The sequence below is a fragment of the Leptodactylus fuscus genome, chromosome 3 (genome assembly GCF_031893055.1).
Source record: "Leptodactylus fuscus isolate aLepFus1 chromosome 3, aLepFus1.hap2, whole genome shotgun sequence".
In the NCBI taxonomy this organism is placed as follows: domain Eukaryota; kingdom Metazoa; phylum Chordata; class Amphibia; order Anura; family Leptodactylidae; genus Leptodactylus; species Leptodactylus fuscus.
Genome location: NC_134267.1, coordinates 49,540,930 through 49,568,902, shown reverse-complemented (window position 1 = coordinate 49,568,902; position 27,973 = coordinate 49,540,930). Strand labels below are relative to the sequence as shown.

The following is a 27,973-nucleotide window of genomic DNA, read 5'->3' as shown; positions in this document are numbered from 1 at the left end:
TAACTGCGTTCTGCTATTTTAATTATGGCAAATGTAATAAAAACAAGTTCAGGGAATTCCACAGCAATTAATTACTGGTTTAGCTAGGGGAGAATACCGAAGACTGCGTGGCTACTCAGCTATTCCAGAAATCGTCTTTCTACTTGACTGGTAAATGATGCCAGGGGCATCCGTGCCCTCCTTGTTCCTAACAGCACAGATGACCAGCCCATCCTTGCCTGATTTGTAGTACTGTTGCGCCTTAGGATATTGCCTGAAATAGAGTATAGCATGCATCTTTTCTCCATGAAATGGATGAACACATTATGATGAAGGGAGATGCTATATAAGAAATCTATAGGCCTATTGTGTGTGTTGAACTCTTGCGTCCTCTCCTAATTTTCAGTGTTACATTGCACAGGTCTATGGTGAGGCAAAAAAGAACATTTTCTACAAAATATCGTACTATACCCCTTCGGCACTAGCTTTATATGGGCCTCATTTATCGACACTGTTGCCAGGGCTACCAGGGTTCAGCTTTCATTTCTGAAATGGGTTTTTATGACTACGATACCGATAAGCAATCCTTGAATATTAGATCTCCAAGGTCCTAAAACCGGGACCCTCAGTGATCAGCTGTTCAAAAAGCTTATGAGACTTGGGTGAGCTCCATTTTCTATTCTCAGGCCAGTGAGCTCATATCCATTAGTCACGTGGTCATACTGCTGCTCAGTCCGCTTCAAATGAATGTGTACTGAACTGCAATACCAATTACAGCCACTATGCCATGTATGGTGCAGACTGGGCAAGCAGTGTAGGGGCCGCAGCATTTGTCCAGATGCCACGTCGCCTTCAATCAGTGGACCAGAAGGGGTTCTGAACGTCGGACCCTCACCGGTCTGATATTGATGACCTATCCTAAGAACAGGGGATCAGTATCATAGTCCTGGAAATTCCCTTTAAGCTGCTCTATGATTTGTTACTATGGGACTTTATTTTCCCTACAGCTTCACATAATATATTTGACTACTACTTACCTAGTAACCATTTCACTTCCTGCCTAGATGACCACCATTTTCTTGTTGCTGTATAAAGTTATTTCCCACAATCATGGTTTCTGGCACACTAGGCCTCGTTCGCATCTGTGTCCCACTGAACAGACTACCGAACGCATTGGCAAGCAGTGTACAGTGAAAGCACACGGACCCCATAGACAATAATGGAGTCCGCGTCCTTTTCGCACGGTCTCTGCACAGAACATGCGGACAGAAAAGTAGTTCACGATCTACTTTCCTGTCCACATGACTCGTGCAGAGACCATGTGGAAAGCACACAGACCCCATTATAGTCTATGGGGTCCGTGTGCTTTCACTGCACACCGCTTGCCAATGCTTAAAGTAGTCCGTTTGGGGGGTCCCCATGCAGACTCCCCTGAACGGATTACCGATGCAGATGTGAATGAGGCCTTAGGCTAAATACAAATAAACATGTGCAACAATGGGCTGATATCCATGGGCTTCACATTCCTCATTGATTTCCTTCAGTGAGCCTGGGCATGTGTATGGGTCCATAGAAAATAATAGTGACAACACCTGGTTACCATGTCGGTAAAGCACGTGTTCGTATACATGGAGTCTTAGAAGATTAAGTTCAATCTTACCCACAATGAGCTGTTCTGTAGCGTCAACCTTGGTGGTCAGTACAAGTATTCCAAATACACAGTTGTCCTTCCTTTATTATATTATACCATAATAGCATTTCTTGTATACTGCTGCTCTATCCATGAGATCAGATCTGCTATACACTACTCATCTCCCCCCATCTCCAACCACAACTTCGGAATTGAAAAAGAACCTTGGATCCGAGCATATTAGTCTTACTTACTTTTATTCCCATGGCCATAGAAAACTGTACTATTAATATATTTAGTTTATGTTGGTATCATACTGTGATAAAATGTACAAAGAGCATTTTTTCCATTATACTCCAACAGTAAATGAATGACAATTATCCACTTATGTATCTGTACCTGAAAATGGTACATCTAAAAAAGTACAAGTAGTCCTGGTAAAAAACAAAACCTCATGTACTTACGTGGATGGAAAATGTACAGAAAAAAAAATAGTTTCCGGAATGTCGACATAGAAAACTGACAAATCTAAGGTTAAATAATTAATCTAAGACAATGGCTGATTTATTTCGATATAAAAATTTCTTGTTTGTATTGCTTTATGACAGTTCTAGAAACTTGTTGGGAACAGTCTCTTCGCAGGTTCTTCCCAGCGATGTGTGATACTGTACCTTGAAAGTTTTGCTATTCCCGGAGCTGATTATACAGCCACCGTATTCACACATTCAGTGTGGAGCTGTGAGAATTTCCCATGCATACATCCCACTGCACACATAGACCTCCATTAGTCAGTCCCTATCTATGAATAATAATCATCTCATTTCTGGAGAAACGCGTGGCACTCATTTATTTTCTAATTTACTTGGCAGTGTGAACATAACCATTAAAGCCTTGCCCTTAGTACGAAATAGATATTTTTTTGGTAATCTCATGTGTCTGAAAATATTTTTCAATAAATGAGAAAGTAAATGACTATACATAAATTAGCTATGTCTAAGATGGAGTTAAAGGGTTAACTGGCTGCAAGTCCCAATCACCAGAACCCGGTGCTGTACTCTGTTCCTGTACCTCTTAGGCCTCGTTCACATCTGTGTTCGGTATTCTGTTCAGGGACCCTCTCCCGAACGGAATACCAAACGCAACCGCAAGCGGTGTGCCAGTGAAAGTACACGGACCCCATAGACTATAATGGGGTCCGTGTGCTTGCCGCCAGATCCCCACAGGGATTATGCGGGCAGGAAAGTTGTTCACAATCTACTTTCCTGTCCGCATGATTCATGCTGGCAGCGCACGGCAAGCACATGGACCCTATTATACTCTATGGGGTCCGTGTGCTTTCTCTGCACACTGCTTGTGGTTGTGTTCGGTATGTGGACTCCCCGAATAGAAAACACAGATGTGAACCAAGCATCATAGAGGCAGCACGGTGGCTCAGTGGTTAGCACTAGGCTCGATAAAGTTTATATGTTCTCCACAGGTCTGGGTAGTCTGGTTTCCTCCGACATGCCAAAAATATACTGATAGGTAAGTGGGCTCCCTGTACAAACAACTGACTCTTGTGGGTGTTGGGGATGAGCGCCTGTTTGGCAGACACTGACGTCCTTACCCCCAAAAGCTCCTTGTGCTTTGAGTCTACATGAAAAAAGTGCATTAAAAATGTTTGTCATTGTCATAGTGAGCCTTCACCTCTATGACAATGATGTGTTCAAGGTGGGGCTCTCAGTATGTTGGCACCTTACTTAGAAATGGCAAAAGGCCCCCCTCTCATGCCAACCTTGTGCATGCATTACTTTACCATTACTAAGGATGTGGTTTGTAGGTCAGTAACAGAATCCCCGCAATGTTCTTGGCAGTAGTGTTTAAGGCAGTTTGTCCACCAATACAACAGGATAGGGTGTGGGTTGTAAATCTGTGGGGGTCTGGCTGCTGGGGCACTTGTACCCTCTCTGAATGGAAGAACAGTTACACAAGTGTACACCCATTCTTTTTATCTTTAAGGGAAGGCCATAAAGATCCATTTGGATCTCCAGTTATGAATGGAGCACCATCTCTCCATTAAGACAGGTACAAGGGCCCCCTGCGTTAGGCAAATTATCAGAACTGAGAATGCCACAGCCTGGTGTATAAGCCGGGACATAGCTCAAGACTGGTGGAAGATGGGAAAAAGAACGACTTGGTTCCCTATGAACCATTTAATATATATATATATATATATATATATATATATATATATATATATATTGAATATACATGGAATATACATGGTTTTTTAGTTTGATAGTGTTCAAAATGTAGCATAAATTTCTAATTTTCCATTGTGTTTTATTGCCTGCAGCCTTGCTTTACATCCAGACAGAACCCTTGTTGCCACAGGACAGGTTGGAAAAGACCCTTATATATGTATATGGGATTCATACACCGTACAGACAGTTTCCATCCTGAAAGATGTGCACACGCATGGAGTAGCTGGCTTAGCATTTGATTCAGAAGGACAGGTTTGTATGGATAGACTGTTTTCTATATTTTACATTGCCTTAGAAGGATATGCATAATACTGCTTGCTTATGGACTGAGCCACTTACAGTATCTACACCAGTAAAGCCACAGCCATAGCCATGACCACCATGTTCCCTTCAACTTACTGTTCAAATATCTCAGGAAGATCCCCAAGCCTTAAGTTAATGGACAGACTGATCAAAAGATGGGGGACTTGGGGGATGTCTAACTTTAGCCCGGTACATGGTAAAGAATGGGGCATGGAAAGGTGTAGCTGCAGTGTATCATCATTGTAGAGGTTACTTAAATAGCAAAAGTAGGACCCAGATCTGATATTATGTCTGAAGAGAATTAAAGGAAACGTGTCAGGTCTATCAAGGTGTGATTCAGTACAATTACTTCATGACTAGATGAAGCTTTTTTCCCTTGACTAGTTTGGAGAACCATTGGCCTATGGCCAGCATCCTGTACAGCAAATTGTAGTATACTGTCTCTATACCATAGATAAAATACTAGACAGTTTTGATGTTATTTTTTGGGCCTTTTTATGCATTACATATGAATGAAATGAACTGTAATTGTCTAGTAGATATTGAATCTATGTTAAAATACCAATATATTGTTGTCTTTCTCTCTCTATAGCGCCTTGCCTCAGTAGGACTGGATGCCAAAAACACTGTTTGCATTTGGGACTGGCAGAAGGGCAAAGTTTTGGCGACTGCTACTGGCCACTCAGACAGGGTATTACAAGTTTCCCATATACTCGTACTTATATTGTAGAATATACTTGTGTTTACGTGCTTTAGAGCTGCATATGTACTATATAATCCAGAATTCTTACGATTTGTGTTTGCTTACAAGGTGAAATTATAAGACAACTTACCAGCTTCATCTCTTAGAACTTAGAAGTGTAACATTGAGTTCACTTGTGAAGTCTGAATCTAGCCTTGGATGTGAATGGAAAAGAAAAGATCATGTAGCTGAAAAAGAACGCAGTTTATCAATATTTGATACAGATTTTATACTCTCTTACACTTTTGCTGAAGGCTTTATTCAGAGCCTTTGTCTGCAGTTCCAAAAGATTTGTCGGTAATAATAGTGCAGCATAAGGCAATATTCTTGCCATCAAAACACTGAAAGCCACAATGGTACCCTGATACATTCCATTAGGAATGGAAACCTTGACATAGATGTGAATATAGCTTTAATCATCAGCGATACAGTGAACTGTGGCTGCAGGAGGGGTGAAACGTTTGTGTCCTTATGCATGAAAGTTGGGTACTAAGGTCCCGATGGACATATCCAATGCCTGTCCTGTACTATAAGTCACTTAAAGAGGACCTTTCACCAACTCCACAAATTCATGTTTCTAGCATCTGTGAATAGATACCACTCCACTCATCCCAGTGCATTCCCAAGTAACAAGCGCAGTTAGTTTCCGTTGCACATCTTTGTCTGCAATACAGTATGTGCATGGGATTTGCCAAAATCTCATCCACTTTTCAGTGACTGCAAAACGCAGTGGTATTTGCCATGGTGTTTCTTCCGTGACTAAACTGCAGCATTTACGCTACGTAGGGCCCTAGCCTAAATGGGAATATTTGGCCCCAAATTGAATTTTCATACTGATGACTTATCAACAATGATATGTTAGGGTCCGACACATGGACCCCGCACAGATTATCTATTCTAGCAGCCTCTGGGTCTTGGAAACTGCTAGTGAAGGGGAGACACATACAGCACTTTTCCTATACAAGAAATAGGAACGGTGCTGCACTTCTCTGGAACCACTATCCACTTTATATAACCACTTTAATACATACCCTAGTTATAGGCACTATGCTGAGTTTGGCAGAGGTGAGCTGAAAGTCATATGATGCTGACCTACACATTAGATTATTGTTGGGGAAACCATCCAATTTTGGTAGGACCAGCAGTCCATCTAATGTATATGTGGTAACCAAATGGCAGATGTATTAGGTGGTTTTCTTTCCCATTGACAAGACATGTAATGTACACTGGGCCAGACTGTCTATGAATAGACTATGTTTCTACATATGGCAGATGAAATATCTTTATTTTTGAATGCATTCAGAGGAAAGCTACACTTTAACATTTTGTTGGACTATTTGCCTCTTGATACAAGTACAACACACTGTGCTCCAAATGGAAAGTAATACAATTAGGCTTCTCCTAAAATAAAGTATTGTGGGCTCTCATTGATCACAATGCCCGCACACATCTGCTATATACATGAAGTGGAGTATAAACTGCATGACATAAAGGAAAGTTTGGAACATAGAGGATTGCATTCCCTCAATGTTCTTCTCGGAGTGATTCACAGGGGAAGTTAGAAGCAGAACACTAGTAATGGCCATGCATTCTAATGCTTCTTTTAACCAAATTACTCCATTTAATAGCAGGAAGATAATAGAACAAAGCATTTCTGTTTTTTAATGGAGAGGAGAGGGGCTTTTGCAGTGTCCTGGTGGCCATCATGACAATCCTTCCCATAGTTTTGTAGATAAACTTTCTTTTCACCTCTCGAGTAGTTGCTCATCCTCCCTTAGGGGATAATATGGTGTTGAAATTTTTAGAAGGACGGCCCATTTGCAAACAAGCAGACGTTATTAAACATCTCAGTTATATAAAGGGCATAGCCCAGAACTGTCCATAGACAATCCTCTCTGTAACACTCAGTCACGCTCTGCACATTCAGTTCCATCATGCTTCACTGTCACGCCAGGAGTTTCCTCTCACTACGTAATTCATCTCTCCCTGAGTAATGGCCGTGTCACACTCTTGTACTTGCTGCTTTCAAGGCAAAAATGTCATTCCTGGCAAGAATGAGAACATGGGAGGCAGATGATCACTCCTTAAAGGAAACCCAAGCTGTCATCAGATTGGCGCTATAGGGCTTGAAGACAGTATATGTTTGCAAGAACAATACAATTTAATTGCAATGCGAGCCGGAGTCACCAATAGTCCAGACATACGTTCTGCTTGATCTTCTTGCGCTTCTTGTCATCCATTAAATCATTTGCACATGTAAAGGGTATAATAATGGACGGAGATTTATTTCATGGAGCGGATATTGGATTTTGGACCATATGGCAAACTATGACTTTAACCTTTTCAGAGAGCTGCTGTATGATATAAATGTACAGCTTGAAAAATGCTAAGGTTTTATGAACCCAATATATCTAATAATTTCAATAAGTATCATTTTATTTTATTACAGATCTTTGATATCTCATGGGATCCATATCAGCAAAACAGATTGGTCAGTTGTGGGGTCAAACATATCAAGGTGAGACATTAGACCGTTGTCTTTGGATAAAAGGTTCTCTTGAAAGTGAGAAGAATACATTGGGCACTTAGTCAGAAGTCCATTGCACTCTTCCTATTTTGCTCACCCTCTTTAAGGGACTGCACACATAGCAGCCAGCCATCAGCCACTGCCTATGGGGTCCGTGGGTTTCCGCGTGAAATCACTTTTTAAGCGGGAAGGGTTTCCGTCTTTCAGGTTCCCAAGGAAGGAAATCCTAAGAAATGTTCTCTGTTTTTTGTTGAAAATGGCAGAGGGGCTGTATAAATATGGTGGTAAATATATATATATATATATATATATATATATATACAGTATATATATATATATATATATATATATATATATATATATATAGTAGTTATTTTATTATATTTACTATGGTTATTTCTTGTATTATTTTCATAGTTTTGGACTTTATGTGGAAATGCTCTCACAGCAAAGCGAGGGATCTTTGGGAAAACTGGAGATTTACAGACCATCTTGTGCTTATCGTGTGCAAGAGATGACGTCACTTACTCAGGTGCATTAAATGGAGACATCTATGTGTGGAAAGGTCTGACGCTGGTCCGTACCATTCAAGGAGCTCACAGCGTAAGTATTAATGGTGTAGGCTGGTAGGAATACCATACCATGTGCTAGACAATACTGTAAAAGTGTGTGTTTTTTTGAGGGATTTTTAATGAATCTTATTATAGCTGGTTCTCCTCTTTACATTACAGGCTGGGATATTCAGTATGTATGCCTGTGAAGAAGGCTTTTCTACTGGCGGTAGAGATGGATGCATTCGTCTATGGGACAATGACTTCAAACCAATCACTAAAATTGATCTCCGTGAAAGTGAGCAAGGTTATAAGGGTAGGTGATATGCTCTTATCCTTCGGTTTAATGGGAGGCTCTTCTTTTTCCAGTAGCTGAAAAAATCAGGCAGCGTAAAAAAGAAGCATCTTTCCAAATATCTGGGCGAATTTGGGCTATTCCTTTATTTCTCCTGAATTTCATACATTGTCAACTAGGTGTTACCATTCACCTTGACAGTATAGCCCTATCAGCACTGATTCAACAATTCAGACTTTACATGGACAACTGATAACACCCAGTTGTCAATATATTCATGGAGGAATAACAGAGGATTGTTAATTTATGAACAATAACATTTTTACAGATACAGTCACACCTATGCTAGTAATGCGACTACTGGGACTACAGAGGCTAGTGGCCACAATTTTGATCTAATGTGAAAGGGGCGAAGTGCTTTTGTCTTCATACTGTAGAGCTGACTATGGATTATTCTAGAACAGTGTGCCCACTGACAGTGTCACTAACCCAGTCTCAAGAGATACAGATGCTCCCCTGATCCATCTATAGCCTGAGACTTTTTTAATAAAATATATTACATTTTCTGTGCCTGAAATCCATTTGTTTAGCCATATAAAGTAAGAATGTGTATATTATACTTAGTATATGTTTTATCATTGGTGCGGCTGTGACCTCTGGGACCCCACAAATGAAGAGATAGCACTGATATAACAATGTAACTCCTTTTTTTTTGCTAAGTTTTCCCTGCTCAGTGGAGCCCATTGCTATGCGGCTTTGCAGGGAACTACAGCATAACCCTACTTATTGGTGTCTTTAGGTCCGTATTGTACTTCTGTACATAAGAATGATTTTGGAAGAAAAAACAATTGTCATATGTTGTCTTTATGTGTTGTTATATTAAGTTGAAGTTATGTGCATTGAAACACCATAAGTTGGCACTGTGGAGAAGTAGGGACTCCATGTGTTGCTCAGTATGTGGTCATGATCTGGTCACAATATTGTAGCCTTTTACTATTAGAGCTATGATACTGATCTCTACATCAGTCGTCTACTATCCCTGAATAAGGATATGTGGATCAATTACCGGTATTTTGCTTGTCCAGGTATAATTCTGTATGGTGGGATACAATCATGGGATACCCGGGTTTAAAGGGATTCTACTATTAAAACCTCTTTTTTGTGGATAAGACATCGGAATAGCCTTTAGAAAGGCTATTTATCTCTACCTTTAGATGTGATCTCTGCTACGCCGTTCCTTAGAAATACCGTTTTTTACCATTATGCAAATTAGTTCTCTCACAGCGATGGGGGCGGGCCCCAGAGCTGAAAATGTGATGGGGGCGTCCCCACTGCAGCTCGAGGACACGATCCTGCGACGCCTCTATGTTCGGTTGGATCCTCCCCTTCTCTGTCGTGTTCCTCCGACGCCCGCGCAGTTGTCTCTGCCAGTGAGATACTAGTAGAGCCGACTGCGCACGCCAGACGGCGGCCATTTTTGGGAGGCCACTCTTGCTCTTGTAGTTCAATGCAGGAGCAGCCACCCAAAAATGGCCACCGGCCGGCATTCGCACTCGGCTCTGCTGGTGTCTCACTGGCAGAGCCAACTGTGCAGGTGTCGGAGGTGACGCAGGAGAAAGACGACAGAGAAGGGGAGGATCCAGCCGAAGATAGAGGCGTCACAGGATCGTGTTCTCGAGCTGCAGTGGGGACGCCCCCATCACATTTCCAGCGCTGGGGGCCGCCCCCATCGCTGTGAGAGAACCAATTTGCATACCAGTAAAAAGCGGTATTTCTAAGGAACGGCGCGGCGGAGATCACATCTAAAGGTAAGAGACGACTAGCCTTTCTAAAGGCTATTCCGACGTCTTATCTACAGAAAAAAGAGGTTTTAATTGTAGAATCCCTTTAAATATAGATGGAGCTAAGTTTACAGATAACTTGTATGATGTCTCCTAACAAAATGTCAAAACAGTCAAGTTAAAGTTTGCTAAGGCTGTTCACTTAACTTGTTAGGTGTCAGGTTGCTCTCTTTATGTCATATTTTACTATACATGTTATATTTCAATACCACTTTATACTGTCTGCATTTGACACCCCCTCCACAAAACATGCTAGATAGCGAACAACACCTATATCATACAGTACGGTTTACTATTCACAAGCCCGGCCTTGCAATTATTATTCTTGTTACCATCTGTTAAGTGATAGAGCAGGTGGCTGGTTAAAAAATAACCCACTAAATATGATGTATCTCTTTAGTGTTTGTCTAAATGTGCTCCTTTGTTAATATACGGTGCTGAAGATTACATGGGTGTGCATGCTTCAGGAAAAATCCGTAGCTCTGCCATGTGCATTACGTTTTGGTTAATGTTCTCTATTATGACTTTTGACAGATTCTTTCATGCTATACACACACACTTTCTATTATTCATCGCACCCAATAGATAACCTCATAATGTGTTTAAAGCGTTCAAGAAAATTCAATATTCTTTTCTTCTTGTGGGCCACATGGTCCTTCCCCCAACCTTATATGTAGTATAGCGTATCCAGGCTTATCCTGCAGTATATAGCGGTGTAGATCTAATAAATGAGAATTGTGAAAATCTAATATATAAGTGACTGCAGAGACAAAACTGAATTGTACCAAATACAATTATAGATCCTGTTGTAAGACCCTGATCATGAGTGGATATTGATCAGGGGGGTTCTGATGGCTTGTAAGAGGAAGAAGTTGCTGACGTGTAGGTGCGGTGCCATTCAGCTTTTCTCAGAACAGTAAAAGCTTAGACTGAACCCCATGTTGCGGAAATGCACTTTTTTGAGCCAAAGTCAGGAGTGGATTGAGCAGAAGGTATAAGTGTGAGGTCGGGTTCGCACTGGGTTTTTTGGGCAAGATTTTGAGGCCGTATCCGCCTCAAAATCCTGACCAAAAAGACGGCTCCCATTGAAATCAATGGGAGCCAGTCAGTTCTTTTTCCCGGGAGTGGTTTGTTTCAGCTCCCGGAAAACATAATGGACATGCTCATTCTTCAGGCGGATGCGCGGGCCCTCCTCCTGACTAGGCCCATTCATTTGGGCCTAATCTGGAGCGGAGTGCGCGACTGGATGCCGGTGCACAGCATCGGCATCCAGTCGCAGCTACCCGTATTTTAGACCGGAACCTGAGGCGGCCTCCGTCTCAGGTTCTGGACCAAAAAACCCAGTGTGCACCCGGCCTAAGAGCTTCCTATATATTTCCTGCTCTTATTGCAGACATTCTTGGCTTTGACTCAAAAAACTGCAGCAAAATCTGCAAGAAAAAAAGCTTTGTTTCCGCAGTGTGGGGCCTCAGCCTTAAGGAGTAAAGAACGACTTTATTTTTATTAATTCTATCATATACAGCTGCATATAAATATCCTAATCTCAATGTGTTTTCAACCAATTATATCTCTGTAAATAATATAGGTAACGCCTTAGTGTCATATGACACCAAGAGCAAGTTTTTACGTTTTATAACACCCCCGATATGACTGTTTGCAGTGATCCTCCCATTACCCTCGTTTACTCTACAAGCCCATACACAGTGACATTCAGTGAGACACAAAACAGCTCTCAATACAGAGGCAAGAGGAAGGATAAAGGGATAAAAGATTTCATAGAAGGGAGACAAAATGTGTTAATAAAGTATATTATAAAATGTATTAATGGCACACATCGCACAGCTGATACCTAGTTTTTTACCTATTCTGCGTATACAGGCCTCTCCATCAGGAGTGTGTGCTGGAAAGGAGACCGAATTCTAGCTGGGACCCAGGATAGTGAAATCTTTGAAGTGATGGTGCGGGAACGGGACAAGCCGATGCTGATAATGCAGGGACATTGTGAAGGAGAGCTCTGGGCTCTTGCTATGCACCCGAAGAAACCTTTAGCTGTTACCGGCAGTGATGATCGATCTGTAAGGTAAGTGGGAAGCTTGACATCTATTTATTTATATATCATATATTAATTTATGGTCAAGGACTAAGAAAACTCCTTAAGGAGAGTGACTTTGCAGGCGTATGGAGACTTACAAGCCATTTTTGTTCCACTGGGGGATGCTGGGAAAACAGATTTGCATATTCCCCATATTAATTTGTCAATGGTCATGGGTCCGTTCATCTGATCTGAACTTAGAAATCTGATATGGTTTTACTTTACTGGTAAAGTATATACAACAAACATGATAGAAGGGAAAAGCACCAAATAATAAGTGATAGTGAGTGGGATAAACAAAGGAGCTAAGTATACAGTAGAGAACAAAGGAAAAGAAAAAAGAATAGTGAAATGAAATAAATACAGAATGAGTGGAATGGTGATGAAGAATATATATAAATGAAGGAAATGAGTGTATGAATATCGGAGTAACATGGGAAGAATATGCAAATCTGTCTTCCATGATGTAATTAGGAAGACAGAACCTCAGTATGTGCACACCAATAGAGGGCGCTAGCTGAGGATGTGCAAGTCTGTCTTCCATGATGTAATTAGGAAGACAGAACCTCAGCCATGCACCCCTATAGGGGGCGCTCCCTTTAACATCATGCCTGACCTTCCAGAGGCCTTGTGTTTGCAATGATGCTGGGATTTTACCAGGTTCAGTATCATAACGGCATAGATATGTCACAAGATGTGTAAAAGTGAATGATGTAATAAATCCAAGACTCCCCTGAAACTATAAGAGGACCAGCAATGGGCAACAGTGAAGAAATCAAAAAATGAAAAGAAAAAAAAAAAAAATAGACCCAGGAACAAAAAATGTCTATAGTGAGGTTACAGGTACTGGTAAAGTCTAAATTCCAAGGGATCTTATTACAATAGTATTTTTCTACGGGGATCATAGACCCACCATATTTCAGGAGTTTGCGCCAATGTCTGCCTGTACTTTCTTTTTTTTGATTCCTGTTTAGTTTGTGTCTATTAATAGGAATTGCTCAGGTTCAGCTTGTATTTAGGTTTAGTTTACACCTACGTATTGGGGTAATATATTGATGCTTTTTTGGTTGTGATTTATACAGTATGATAATAGAACATTTCTGTTGGCTCTAGACTATGGAGTCTTGCAGATCATGCTTTGATCGCTCGCTGTAACATGGAGGAGGCTGTACGGAGTGTGGCTTTTAGTCCAGATGGATCTCAGCTTGCCCTTGGAATGAAGGATGGTTCATTCACTGTACTCAGGGTCCGGTAAGAGTTGTTTCAATACTTATTTTACTGATATGACAAAGTTATAAAAGATGTCATCTTATGTATCATACATAGTTATCGTTCATGTTATTTTAAGTAGGAATTTATTAATATTGTGAAGGATTGTGCTCTATACAAGGGCGACTAGGACTGTGTGTTGCACAAAGTAATATAAACTTTACTAACCTGTTTGACAATTACGTTACTCTGTGTGAATGGACCCTTACTGTGTATTATCCTGTATCTGTATTACTCTGCTGCTGTAACATACTGAAATTTCCCCACTGTGGGACTATTAAAGGATTATCTTATCTTATCTTATTGAAAGAAAATATTTCCTTGCAGAAATATTACAGTTGTAATAGCACCCCCTAGCGTTCAAAATCTACAGGTCTATGTGTGTCATTCTAATTCGGTTAGTCATGCATAAATGCTGCTGCCCATTCTGGGTTTTCTCTTTGAGAAGTAGAAAGAAAGCCTGAATGACACCCCTGCTTCTTTCACTGAGGATGCCACAGAAGCTGTACTGTATTCTACGGGGCACGCATAACCAACACAGCCTACAATGTAATATGAGAAAATCAGTTTTTAATTTGTATGCTGATGAGTGGTACCCTAGGTAGGTGCCTGCAAGATTACCCATTTTCTTTAGTGTTGCCATCCAGTGCCATCCCCTAACATAAAGATTGACAAGTTCTAATGTACAGCGGCCATAGGTGACAGTGGTTCCACTGACTCGCATGGTCACGCCCCTGGTACACCGAACAGCCATTATACTGTATATACTCGCGTATAAGCTGAATTTTTCAGCACAGTTTTTGTGCTGAAAAAGCCCCCCGTCAGCTTATACTCGAGTGAAGGGGGGGGGGGGGGTCTATGACCAGCCGCAATAGTAATGTATAACTCTTTCCAAATGTATAGAGTGTCCCATAAAATAGTGAGAAAAAGAAGCTTTAAAAAATATAATAAAAAAATGAAATAAATAAAAGTTCTAAATCCCTCCTTTCCCTAGAATACATATAAAAGTAGAAAATGACTGTGAAACACAAACACATTAGGTATCCCTGTGTCTGACAGTGCCCAGTCTACTGAATATAGGGTATCTGCAGTGCTCCTATTCCATCGGGAAGGAGTTAATAGGAGCACTGTAGATACCCTATATTCAGCCAGGCCTCAGGCTCAGGGAAGGGGCAGACAGACAACCAAAACATCGCCTCCCCTTCCCCAGCACCCAGCAACTGCTGCACCCAAAAACTCCGACCATTTTAATTTTTGACAATTTTCCAGTAGCTGCTGCATTTCCCCCCCTCGGCTTATACTCGAGTCAATAAGTTTTCCCAGTTTTTTGTGGTAAAATTAGGGGCCTTGGCTTATATTCGTGTCGGCTTATACTCGAGTATATTCGGTAAATTAAAAGTTGATTTTCTCAGCAGTAAGTATTTTGACAAAAAAAGATATATTCACTATGCCACAAGCCGCCCCTACAACAGCATAAAAGTGTTTTAAAAGCTATTTAATATTTAATATATTTCATATTCAATCTGGAAAGTTTTTTTTTATTATGTGCCGTATCACTTTGTGTGAAATATTAATTATGTATTATGGCATCTCTAAATTGTTCTTTCTGAAGGGCAACATTACTGAAATGTCTTACTTGACTTCCGAAATGAATTTGAGTGTGTTTTGTTGCAGTGATATGACAGAAGTGGTTCACATTAAGGACAGGAAAGAAGTAATTCACGAAATGAAGTTTTCACCAGATGGCTCGTATCTCGCCGTGGGATCGAATGATGGCTTAGTAGACGTATATGCAGTTGCACAGCGATACAAAAAAATTGGGGAATGCAATAAATCTTCCAGTTTCATAACTCACCTTGACTGGTCAGTGGATAGCAAATACCTGCAAACTAATGATGGAGCCGGAGAAAGATTGTTTTACAAGATGCCATGTAAGTAATCCACCAAACTCCTAATAACTATTGGATACAAAGCATTACAGTACAGCTGCCGAGTAAGGCTAAGGCCCCATGTGGCATTTTACAGTCCCTTCTAGCAAATCCCATCCACAAATTGCAGAAAAATATGTGTGTTAGGGAAGTGCCTGTTGCGCAAATCCCAAGTAGCTGCTGCTGAAACCTGGAAGGAAGGGAATATCAGAGACAGTGAGTCCTAAACTTGACCCAGCCCTTGTCCTTATCTATTTGCCTCAACTACCCAAGGTGGTAGACAACAACTGGGCAACAGTCCCTTCTCTAAATAAGTGTTACACAGAACAGGACAAGACAAAACAACTCAGAAGAGGAGTCAGCAAACTGAGGTCAAGCCAGAGAGACAAACGGTACCAAATCGCAGTCCAAAAGAGTAGTCAAAAAGCCAAAAAGCAGAGGTGGTAATACAAAGCAAGAGCAAGGACAAACACTTAACAAGTTCAGAGACACAATATCCAGCAATCATGTGTTGGCAGATGACCTGTTTATAGGAAGTCCAGAACCCGCCCCAGACTTCAATGGCAGATAAGCTGTCAATCACAAGCACATAACAGTTAACCCTAACAGTGCCAACACAGAATGACCAGAGTTCAGAGCAGGTAATCATCAGCAGACGCCTCCTGTCCGTACAATGCAGTCAGAGGATGGCGCAGGAATTCGAACAGGGGAGGACATAACAATGTGCAGAAGAAATGCTACAGTTTCCAAAACTGTTGAGTTTTTGGAAATCCCAACATGTCAGTTATACCTATGGAAACGCCGGCAGTTTCCCTACAGGTTTAATTGAAACAGGAACTTCGCAGAGGAAAACTGCAGACTTTCTGTGAAAAGCGTTGTGGGAAAAGCCACAATGAATTTCAGGCGCAGGTTTTCCTGCAGTGATTTTTCGCTGCAGCCCTCTACGTGGGGCCTTAAAAGTATGAGACCTTTCTTACTTTCCATTCCTCTTGTGGCCACTTGTGGGTTTGGCTCAAAAATTGCAGCTAAATCAGCAACAAAAAAGCTGCTTTTCTGCAACATCGTGTCATAGAGAACCAAATAATCGGGCATGTTGAAATCCAAATGCCCAATCTTTAAGATGTCCTGACATGTACCATTGGGAGAGAGTTAGTAGACCACTATACACATTAGATGTTGTGCTGACAGTAATGGGCAGCACGGTGGCTCAGTGGTTAGCCTTGCAGCACTGGAGTCCTAGGTTCAAATCCTGCCAAGGGCAACATCTGCAAGGAGTTTGTATGTTCTCCCTGTGTTTGCGTGGGTTTCCTCCGGGTACTCCAGTTTCCTCCCACATACCAAAGACATACTGATAGGGAATGTAGATTGTGAGCCCTATATGGGACAGTGACTGTCAATGTCTGGGCAGAATATGATGGCGCTATATAAGTAAGCATAATAAATAAATAAATAAATGTGTTTTCAGGATTATCAGACATATGAGCAGTGTGTACAGTGTTCTATCCACTGATAAATTATTTATGCATTACAGCTGGGAAACATCTCACAAGTAAAGACGAAGTAAAAGGCATACATTGGTTTTCTTGGACATGTGTGGTTGGACCAGAAGTCAATGGAATATGGCCAAAATATACAGACCTTACTGATATCAATTCAGTAGATGCCAATTTTAATAGCACAGCATTGGTGACTGGAGACGATTTTGGGCTAGTAAAACTATTCAGGTTCCCAAGCCTAAAAAAAGGTAAGCTGAATCCTTCATGTTTTCATGTATAGGAATGATCCATATTCAAATTCAGTTTTAATGATTTAGTAAAGATATGTGGTTGACATATGTATTGTAAGCCGATGGCTGGTCAGGTAATGGAGGGGGTGTACATCTCACCCAGACTACTCAGGTGGGTGAGATGAGAAAATTCCAGGAATGTTTGTTCTCAGCAGACAACTTTCATCTGCTGAGCATTTTGGTAAATGCTCAGTATTGGGCTGGATTTTTAGGAATGGCAGGTAGGTTGGTAGTGGGACCTGTCATTCCACCCCCCTCCAGTCCACACTTTGGGGATGTTCCGGCAGCGAGAGTCTCCTCGTCAAGGAGGCTTAAGAAGCCAGCTCCAGCAGCAACACTTGGGCATTCTGCATTTTGCACTTGGGCACTCTGCATTTGGCTGAAGAGTCAGCAGAGAGATCATATTTCTGAAGCTGTGTCCAGAATGATTCTACTGGCTTTTGGATTTCTGTGATTCTAGGTGAGGTAACCTATTCTCTGTTTAGTTAGAGCCTAGCCGGGCAGGTATTTATTTTTGTATTGTTTCCTTTTGTTGCTGCACTACCTTTTTGAGTGAAAATAAACTCTACCTTTGTTTTGGACTAAAGAAACTGGACTTTTGTGTCTATGCCACCCCACCTAGCAACCCCAGACCCTGACAATATATTTAGTACTGAAGGTACTTGTGTGTATCTTAAGTAGCCAAGAGCCAAGTGTGCAAGTCTGCTCATTGTGGTGAGAGGAGTAAACTGCTGCCATACAGTACAGCTCTGGGACAGATATATCATATTAGGGGGCGTTCACACTACCGTCGGTGTCCGACAGGTAGTGTCCACTCCTAGTGTCCGCTCAAAATCTGGCACGGACATTAGAAGCGGACACTAGCTGTGTCCGTGACACCTGTCATTTATTTAAATGGGCATCGGGTGCGTTCTTTTGCACTCCGTGCCCTTCCTTCCCTGTCCGCATGTAAAGATGTCCGACTTCTCAAGCGGACAGAAGAACAGGTGTCATGGACACAGCTAGTGTCCGCTCCTAATGTCCGTGCCAGATTTTGAGCGGACACTAGGAGCGGACACTACCTGTCAGACACCGACTGTAGTGGGAACGCCCCCTTAGCACAAAGGATCAGACATAATTGTGTATGGGGAATATGCTTACACATAAGATAGTCAATTGGTCTCACCAAAATTAGCAGGTTTACGGCGTAAGGCTCTGCATAGGTCTAACTTGTAAGCATGAATTTTTCTGCATCTTCTACAAACTTTGATGCAAAATTCAGCTTAAAAGAAAACTGTTTGGTTTGCCAGACAAATGGAGAGGGACTAAAGGGAAGCAAGTGTAGGACTAGACTACACATGGGTTGTTTGTAGTCTGTAACTATGGAAACATAGATCTGTATATGAGCAGTATGCACAAACAGTATTTTAATCATGCTGAATATTTACAAGAATTAGTTTTATTTGAAATGCATTGCAGGGTGTAATAGTGTATATACCCTTTAGCAATATACCAATCGCTAATGGGATACTTTTCACTTCACTTTTCCAGGTTATTCATAGCTGTGAATTCAGTAGTATGTTGCATCTACAGTCCTATGAAAAAGTTTGGGCACCCCTATTAATCTTAATCATTTTTAGTTCTAAATATTTTGGTGTTTGCAGCAGCCATTTCAGTTTGATATATCTAATAACTGATGGACACTGTAATATTTCAGGATTGAAATGAGGTTTATTGTACTAATAGAAAATGTGCAATATGCATTAAACCAAAATTTGACCGGTGCAAAAGTATGGGCACCTCAACAGAAAAGTGACATTAATATTTAGTAGATCCTCCTTTTGCAAAGATAACAGCCTCTAGTCACTTCCTGTAGCTTTTAATCAGTTCCTGGATGCTGGATGAAGGGATTTTGGACCTTTCCTCTTTACAAAACAATTCAAGTTCAGTTAAGTTAGATGGTCGCCGAGCATGGACAGCCCAGTTCAAATTATTCCACAGATGTTCAATGATATTCAGGTCTGGGGACTGGGATGGCCATTCCAGAACATTGTAATTGTTCCTCTGCATGAATGCCTGAGGATTTGGAGCGGTGTTTTGGATCATTGTCTTGCTGAAATATCCATCCTCGGCGTAACTTCAACTTCATCACTGATTCTTGAACATTATTCTCAAGAATCTGCTGATACTGAGTGGAATCCTTGCGACCCTCAACTTTAACAAGATTGCCGATGCCGGCATTGGCCACACAGCCCCAAAGCATGATGGAACCTCCACCAAATTTTACAGTGGGTAGCAAGTGTTTTTCTTGGAATGCTGTTTTTTTTTGGACGCCATGCATAACGCCTTTTTGTATGAACAAACAACTCAATCTTTGTTTCATCAGTCCACAGGACCTTCTTCCAAAATGAAGCTGGCTTGTCTAAATGTGCTTTTGCATACCTCAGGTGACTCTGTTTGTGGCATGCTTGTAGAAACGGTTTCTTTCTCATCACTCTCCTATACAGCTTCTCCTTGTGCAAAGTGCGCTGTATTGTTGACCGATGCACAGTGACACTATCTGCAGCAAGATGATGCTGCAGCTCTTCGGAGGTGGTCTGTGGATTGTCCTTGACTCTTCTCACCATTCTTCTTCTCTGCCTTTCTGATATTTTTCTTGGCCTGCCACTTCTGGGCTTAACAAGAACTGTCCCTGTGGTCTTCCATTTCCTTACTATGTTCCTCACAGTGGAAACTGACAGGTTAAATCTCTGAGACAACTTTTTGTATCCTTCCCCTGAACAACTATGTTGAAAAATCTTTGTTTTCAGATCATTTGAGTTGTTTTGAGTAGCCCATGATGCCACTCTTCAGAGGAGATTCAAATAGGAGAACAACTTGCAATTGGCCACCTTAAATACCTTTTCTCATGATTGGATACACCTGGCTATGAAGTTCAAAGCTCAGTGAGGTTACAAAACCAATTTTGTGCTTCAGTAAGTCAGTAAAAAGTAGTTAGGAGTATTCAAATCAATAAAATGATAAGGGTACCAACATTTTTGCATCGGTCAAATTTTGGTTTAATGCATATTGCACATTTTCTGTTAGTACAATAAACGTCATTTCAATCCTGAAATATTACTGTGTCCATCAGTTATTAGATATATCAAACTGAAATGGCTGTTGCAAACACCAAAATATTTAGAACTAAAATGATTAAGATTAATAGGGGTGCCCAAACTTTTTCATAGGATTGTATTTAGAGGATGACTTTATCCTTTATAAATCCTTTGCAAATGGAAATTGCGCAGAAATGGCGGCGACAAGAGTGTTCGTTATTAATACATCACCTTCTTAGTGCCGACAATCCACCTATAGTTTACGTCATGCATTTTTTAAATCCGTAATTGTAAAATCCCCTTCAACTTCCCTTAGGCATATGAAAGAATTATGTAAGATCAATGGATTTCTGTGTGCAATGATATGGATTAGACTGATTTAGAGAGCGTGGGCTGTATCCTCCTCCACCTTAAGGGTGATGTATAATAGATGGTGTTCACACAGCACTTACTATTTACCAGTCAGGGTATACTAGCATTAGATCTGTGAGATCCATACATGTAACATTTTTTTTTACGCTGAATGTAAGACATTTTGCCACTTGAGTTCGGATTCCTTGATCTAAATTTGGCATACAAGCTTTAAATATTTATAATAGGGATAGAATGGAAATTTGTGCCTTTCTAGAGTATAGTTATTTCGGTACTATTCCGTTATCGGGCCAGCAGCAGCGCATTTCAGCAGCAGCTTTCGGGACAGCAGTTCAGCAGCGGGAATTACAATGACATCCGAGGACTGCTGGCCCGATGCTTGTGCCCAGTAACCAGTACATCGATGACCCCCCTCCCCCATCCTTCTCCTCCTGCCAGTGCTGCCCCCCAGCTCTCCTTACATCTTCCCCGTACCCTCTCCCCGCCACACGACTAGGCCTCACCTCAGCGCTAGTACCGAGACCGAAAGGAAAGACACCGGGGCTCAATCCAGGCCCTGACAAGAAACACGCCGACTATAGGAACGGTGAGCTACAGCGAGCCGGAGGGACAAACTTTCTGCAGCGTCCGGCGGCTATCTAGTAGCATTCATTGCTCAAGATTTACGGTGAGGCCTATTACAGGGAGAGGGTACGGGGCAGATGTAAGAAGAGCTGGGGGGCAGCACTGGAAGGAAGAGGAGGATGAGGGCATCGATCGATGTACTGCCTACTACACACAAGCACGGCCTCTATCATCGGGCCAGCATCGGCTTAGTCATGTGGCGGGGAGAGGGTACGGGGTAGATGTAAGGAGAGCTGGGGGGCAGCACTGGAAGGAGGAGGAGATGGAGGGGGGGTCATTGATGTACTGGCTACTGGGCACAAGCATCGGGCCAGCAGTCCTCGGATGTCATTGTAATTCCCGCTGCTGAACTGAACTGCTGTCCCGAAAGCTGGTGCTGAAATGCGCTGCTGCTGGCCCGATAACGGAATAGTACCGTTATTTCTATTCCTACAGATGAAACCGTCAATGAATAAAATAGCAGTTGTGTTTTGGGTCTGTTAAATAATGCACCAGATCTTTTGCATCCGATTTATGAATGTTGACACACGTTGTGTTTTGGTTGCGTGCCACGATTGCGGAACAACCAAACCCATGTACAAATCAAAAACGCTCACAAGTTGCCTCATGGTGGTAAAACTTTACACACGAGCCTCGAAAAAATTATCAATCAGATGATCCCATGTATAGGGGCACTTTATGCATCTGCTATGGGGCCCTTGGCGAGAGGGGGTCCAGACCTGGTTAGACTAATACTCATATATATTGGCTGGCAAGTAATGCTGTGCAGTAGAAGACGTCAGAGTCTGGGCCAATTTTGGAAAAATGTTACTGATGATGAATTATTTTTAATTACGTTATTGATAGGAACTCCATCATTAGTTTTTATAATAAATTAGAGGATCTTTACTCCTTCTGATTGACCGTGGCTGTCAGCCATTTATCAAGGGGTTGGAGTCGAAGTGTGGAAAAATAGGAGTCGGAGTCAGTGGTTTGGCCTACTGACTGCACAGCCTGGTTAGAAAATAAAATAAGCCACCTGGTTGGTTAATATGGGCTAGTCCTCCCATTTTTGCATTTTGCATTTTTGCATTTTTGCATTTTGCATTTGTCTGCAGTAGTATACATATATACATAATAGTATAATAATAGTAGTATAATAATAGTATACATATATACATATATAAATCTGTTGGTCTAATATACATATATACCATATATATATATATATATATATATATATATATATATATATATATATATATATATATATGGTATATATGTATATTAGACCAGCAGTGCCTAATAATCCTAGGAAAACCTAGGCAAAAGAAATACTGAATTCACTCCAGAATTCACTATAGTGTCCGGACAAGTAGAGTAGAAGTTTGGTAGCATGAAGTTAAAGGGAGTGTCCCATGAAGATAACCCTTGTTCATGTGTCCTATTAGGGAATATGGACGTCATGGGTGAGGAGAGCTTGTGGCCCCATTCTGAGCCAGAACAACTCAGAACGGGGAGCCGCTCTATAGAAGTCGTTCTGGCAGACTCAGTTCTTGGGGGAAATGTTTTGCTGACCACAGCTTTTTCAGCAGAATGAGCTGTTTCTCAAAGATGTCGTGCCTGGGACCCGGGACAATCACATGATATTCTTGAGGCCAAAATGATGGGGCAACACCTTTAATGACAAATCCATACAACCAGAGACCAGAAATTCCGACTTCGCATTGTGTTTTTGAGTTGGTGGGATAACTTGGGACCTGCTTTGAGTTGACTATTGTTTAATGAATGTTCTCGCTGTCATTTAAGGAGCCAAGTTTCGGAAATATGTCGGCCATTCTGCACACGTGACTAATGTACGATGGTCTCATGACTTCCAGTGGGTTTTGAGCACCGGGGGAGCCGACCACTCTGTTTTTCAGTGGAGATTCATTCCTGAAGGAATGGCAAATGGTATCATCGAAACTCCACCTCAAGGTAAGTGCAAAGTTTTGGTTTTTTTTTAACATTGACCAAGACTAAATGATATTATCTTGAGGCCTGAATCTTGTATGGATAGAAAAGGTTTCAAGAGGAAAAGGACCATCTGATATAGAACAGTTTGGTAAAATGTGTGATCTTGGATTGTTACTTATTGTCAGAAGTAAATGGAGAATATATCAACTTTTCTGAGATGGAGTCAGGGCAAATTTTGGGTGAAAGATATTGACTTCAAAATATAATTTTTATTTTTAATTATATTATATAATTAATAATGATGTATAATTAATGAGGTGCATCGTTTGTTTACTTTCATAGTTATTCAATCACTGATTTTTTTTATTTTTTTTAATGAATTTGAAGATGTTTACTACTTATGATTTATCAAGCCATTTATGAAGGAGTGTGAGTCAGAGAAGGGGTCAATTTGGGGGGGCCACACGGTGGCTCAGTGGTTAGCACTGTAGCCTTGCAGCGCTGGGGTCCTAGTGTTCAAATCCCACCAAGGGCCAATAACCATCTGCAAGGAGTTTGTATGTTCTCCCCGTGTTTGCATGCATCCCATATTCCCCCCAAAAAAAAGACATACTGATAGGGAAAAAATTTACTTTGTGAGCTCCATGTGGGCTCACAATCTACATTAAAAAAAAATAGAGAAGGGGTCAATGTTCGGAGTCAGGCTGTGCAAAATAGAGCATATGCTAATACGCTAGGGTTCACTACTGTATTACAAACTTACACACAAAATATTGCACAGTACTTTCACCCACAGTTAATCTTCATATGCTTACATCAAAGAACATGGAAAGCCTGAAAGTTAAAGAGATTTTCCATGACTTTAAGATTTATGGCTTATCCTTATGATAAGTCACCAATATCAAAAAGTTGGGGGTCTGACTCCTAGCACTGCATTGAACAGGACAGATATTGGAACAGGTACAGCTCCATACATGGGCCCTAATTTATTACTGTGGTTTCAACTAGAAACTGGCATAGACATGGCACATCTATGGTGTAATATGGCGCAACTTGTCATATCTAGGTTGTGAGAAATGTTCCAAAATAGTGTCAAAAAATTCTTCCACAAAGTTTAAATGCAGTCTAGTCAGCCTAAGGGAGGGTTCACACGGTGTAACGTGCCGCGTGATGTGACATGTCTACGTCGCGGGAGCTTTTGCGGGCCTTACACGCTCCCATTGATTTAAATGGGAGCGGTATTGTATGCGCCGCGCTATTTTGCGGCCGCAAAATCACGGCCGCAAAATAACGCGGCGCATACGATCCACCGTGTGAACCCTCCCTAAAGGTATGCCAGATTTATCATCCAGGATCAGTCACTGTGATAAATCTGGTGTATTTTCAGACTACCTATCTAAATTTGCCCTGTCTAACTAATAGTAAATCTGAGCCATGGTTTACTGGGTGTAATTGGTATTGCAGCTTTCTCTGATTCACTTACATGGAAAAGAGCTGAAGTACAATTCATGGTGACTACACAGTTTAGGGAGCTGTGCCTGGTTTGGTGTCGCCCCTTCTATCAGCTGGTCAGTGAAGGTTCCAAGAGTTGGTCCTGAGTTTAGATCATTAATATTACAGTCTCAGAAAACCCTTTTAAGCTGGGGCCCCATGTGGCATAAACTCAGCGTTTTACAGTCCCTGCAAAAGTGGAATGGATTCTAGTGAATCCCATCCACACATTGTGGTAAAATACAAGCAGTGGAATATGCTGCGATTTCCAAAACTGTTACACAGTATGTCAATTATACCTACGGAAACACTGGCAAACTTTTTGTGAAAAGCGCTGCGAGAAAACCCACAATGTGTTTCCGCTGTGGTTTTTCCTGCAGCACTTTTTTGCTGTGGTCCGCTACATGGGGCCTTAGCCTAAATGTGTCCACAACGTAAAGTGTTTCCTGTTATTTGGGCAATAAGGTTTTCTTTTTTCTCTCTTTTTTTTTTTTTGCCTTTCAGTTTAAAACTGATTAAATTCACAGGAGCCGTGTAACCTTTGTGTATGCCATATTCATTATTCACAGCTCACAACACCATCAAATAGCACAAAACAGAAGACTTAGGTTTCTGTGATTATTCTATTTTCTAAGAATCCTGCCATTTCTCTGGCTTAAAATAGCAAATAACATGGTTAGGGTATATATGATGAAGGGTGTATATTAAAATGTTTTTATGCTGACAAGTCAAGAAGTTGATGTGAAAAGGCAGCAGGATAATAACATAGAGTTACTGCAAGAATTGACGTATAGAATGGTGCTAGTTAACGATAAATTTAGACTAGAACAGTCTTGTTGTCCTTGGAGGGTCAGGTACAGTATCAACGGTGTAAATTGTTTAATCTGTTGCATATAAATCTACCAAAACTACACATAAATGTGCACATGGGCACTACATTCTTGCATGTAGAATGTATGTTTTCATTATTTTGTACATCAGTCTTCTTCACTATGTTTCAAGTGTTAACTAAATGTTTTTACTAGGGTTAAGCGATCGGGATCGGAAAAGATAGGATTCCGATCGGCAATTGAGTAAATTTCATGATCGCGATCGGAATTCTGAGGTTGGAGGTTATTTCCCACAATGCTTTGCTACTGGCCAAGCATTGTGGGAAAAGCTAACAATGCTAGCCTAGGTCCCATAAGAATGAATGGATGCAGCCGGCACACAGCCTGTGCAGGTGTCCGGCCGCTTAACGCCATGCGCGTCGGCTGCGTCCATTCATTCTAATGGGAGACTAGCTAACATCTCTAGTAGCTAACACTTACCTGCACAGATCGCTGGTCCGGTCCCCGCTGTTCTTGCGCCTCTTCTCGCCTAGCTGCCCCGCTTCCCAGGTTACCTGCACAAAAGCGCTGCCGCTGGTCCGCTCCCCGCTGTTCTCGCTCCTCTTCTCGCCTCGCTGCCCCCGCCTCCCAGGTTAGTGTTACAGAACTAGGAAGAAGACGGGGCTTGTGGCTTAGGAGAGTGTACTGGGAGGGGAGCACTCACATCGCCCTGCCCTGTACCCGCCCACACTCTCCTAAGCTACAAGCCCTGCCTTCTTCTTAGGTCTGTAACACTAACCTGGGAGGCGGGGGCAGTGAGGCGAGAAGAGGAGCGAGAACAGCGGGGGCCAGACCAGCGGCGGCACTTCTGTGCAGGTAAGTGGACACCAGGGGAGAGTAAGTAGCCAGAGGATTTTTTTTAATCACTACACAGCGTGGAGTCTAACAATTAAAGTGTTCACTTTTTAGACTCCATGCTGTGTAGTGAATAGGATCATTTTTAAAATCTGATTTTCAATTATTAAAAAAAATCCCATTGACTTGCATTGGGATCGGAATTGGGATTTGGATCGGGTTCGAATGGAAAATGATCAGAAATCAGATTTTAAAAACGATCCTGAAATCTCAAGATCGGCTCAACCCTAGTTTTTACATAAATTGTTAGTGCAGGTAAAGATAAGAAACTTTGTAACATACCTTAAAAATATGCCTGTTTCTTCACTTATTTGCCTCATTTTGCTGCTGATTAAATCTGTACAATAGAAATCTAGGGAGAATAGAGAGGGAGGAAGAGGAGGGCCTGTCAACAACTGCACTGCCTTCTCCTGGCAGAAATTACTCGTACCACTCTCTCTCTCCTTCTCTACTTTTCTATAGACTTCATTGTAAACTGTTACTGCTTGTGTATCAAGTACAATCCAAAAAACAATAAAAAGTATTAAAGTTGTTTCAGTGACATATACAGCAAAGTTTGTTTCCTTCACCTATACGATTGATACATGAAAAAATAATTAAAAGTTTACTTACCCATCAACATTTACTGTGTATGTGCGTGTGTACTGTATATGTATGTATGTGTATATATATATATATATAGAGAGAGAGAGAGATAGCGAGAGTTAGCGCGTTAGCTCGGTAGCAGCGGTTGTGCAGACCCAAACAGTCAAAACAGGGACACAAAATTTGCAGCAAACTGGTTTATTTACAAAAAAAGACAAAACAAATAAACCTCGGCTTCAGGCATAAAAAAAAAATACAAAACAAAATAAAGCCTTAACTTCAGGCAAGAATAAATCAAATCTCTGCTCATCCGAGATCTAACTAAACAATAACAAAAAATACCTCACTATACATGTGGCTTACTGTCAGGCACATGAACAAAAAAAACACACCAGTCCAACTTGGTCTCACCAGACTCAAAATGTCAGGGCAGTCACCACCTCCTCTCACTCCGAGGTTCTTCCCTGGTCTGCAGGATCACAACCTTTTATGGCTCTTCAGCTGTCACCTTCTCACAAAATTTTTGTGTATTTTTCTGTATATATACTATATATCAATTGAATGATAATTTAACTTGGTTTGGTTTCAACCTTGGCTTTATGTTTTTTTACATGACTTCTTCTAATGGGAAATAAACTGGAATTTATACCTTAGGGAGCTATATTTGTCCTCAGCCGTATTCATAACTAATTGCAAAACATATACAATTATGTATTAGAGCTCATACACCCGACCATAATACAAGTCCTGTAATTTGGTGCTAAAATTATCCGATAGGGGTTTCTGTACTTCTCTGTGATGATGAAATATTTTATTATACGTTCTGTAACTTTGAGTAGATCCTGATGTTGCCACTAGTAGACAATGGAGACTGTTAATGGTACTGTTTTCATTCCAGTGGTGCAACAATGGGAAAAACATCTTGGAGAACATATTAGTGCATCTCAATAAATTAGAAATATTTTAAAAAATGTTTTTT

At 41.2% G+C, this 27,973-nt stretch overlaps 1 protein-coding gene across 4 annotated transcripts in view; it reads left to right on the top strand.

Annotated features, from left to right (window-relative positions):
* Positions 1-27,973, top strand: part of EML6 (EMAP like 6) — a 136,582-nt gene that overhangs the window by 19,775 nt on the left and 88,834 nt on the right. For all 4 annotated transcript variants that reach the window (XM_075267529.1, XM_075267528.1, XM_075267531.1 and 1 more), the window contains exons 2-11: positions 3,945-4,104; positions 4,748-4,846; positions 7,347-7,415; positions 7,842-8,027; positions 8,156-8,291; positions 11,990-12,191; positions 13,317-13,454; positions 15,147-15,403; positions 16,932-17,144; positions 23,048-23,215. In XM_075267529.1, the coding sequence (XP_075123630.1) occupies positions 3,945-4,104; positions 4,748-4,846; positions 7,347-7,415; positions 7,842-8,027; positions 8,156-8,291; positions 11,990-12,191; positions 13,317-13,454; positions 15,147-15,403; positions 16,932-17,144; positions 23,048-23,215 (1,628 nt within the window). The remainder of the gene's footprint in view (positions 1-3,944; positions 4,105-4,747; positions 4,847-7,346; positions 7,416-7,841; positions 8,028-8,155; positions 8,292-11,989; positions 12,192-13,316; positions 13,455-15,146; positions 15,404-16,931; positions 17,145-23,047; positions 23,216-27,973) is intronic.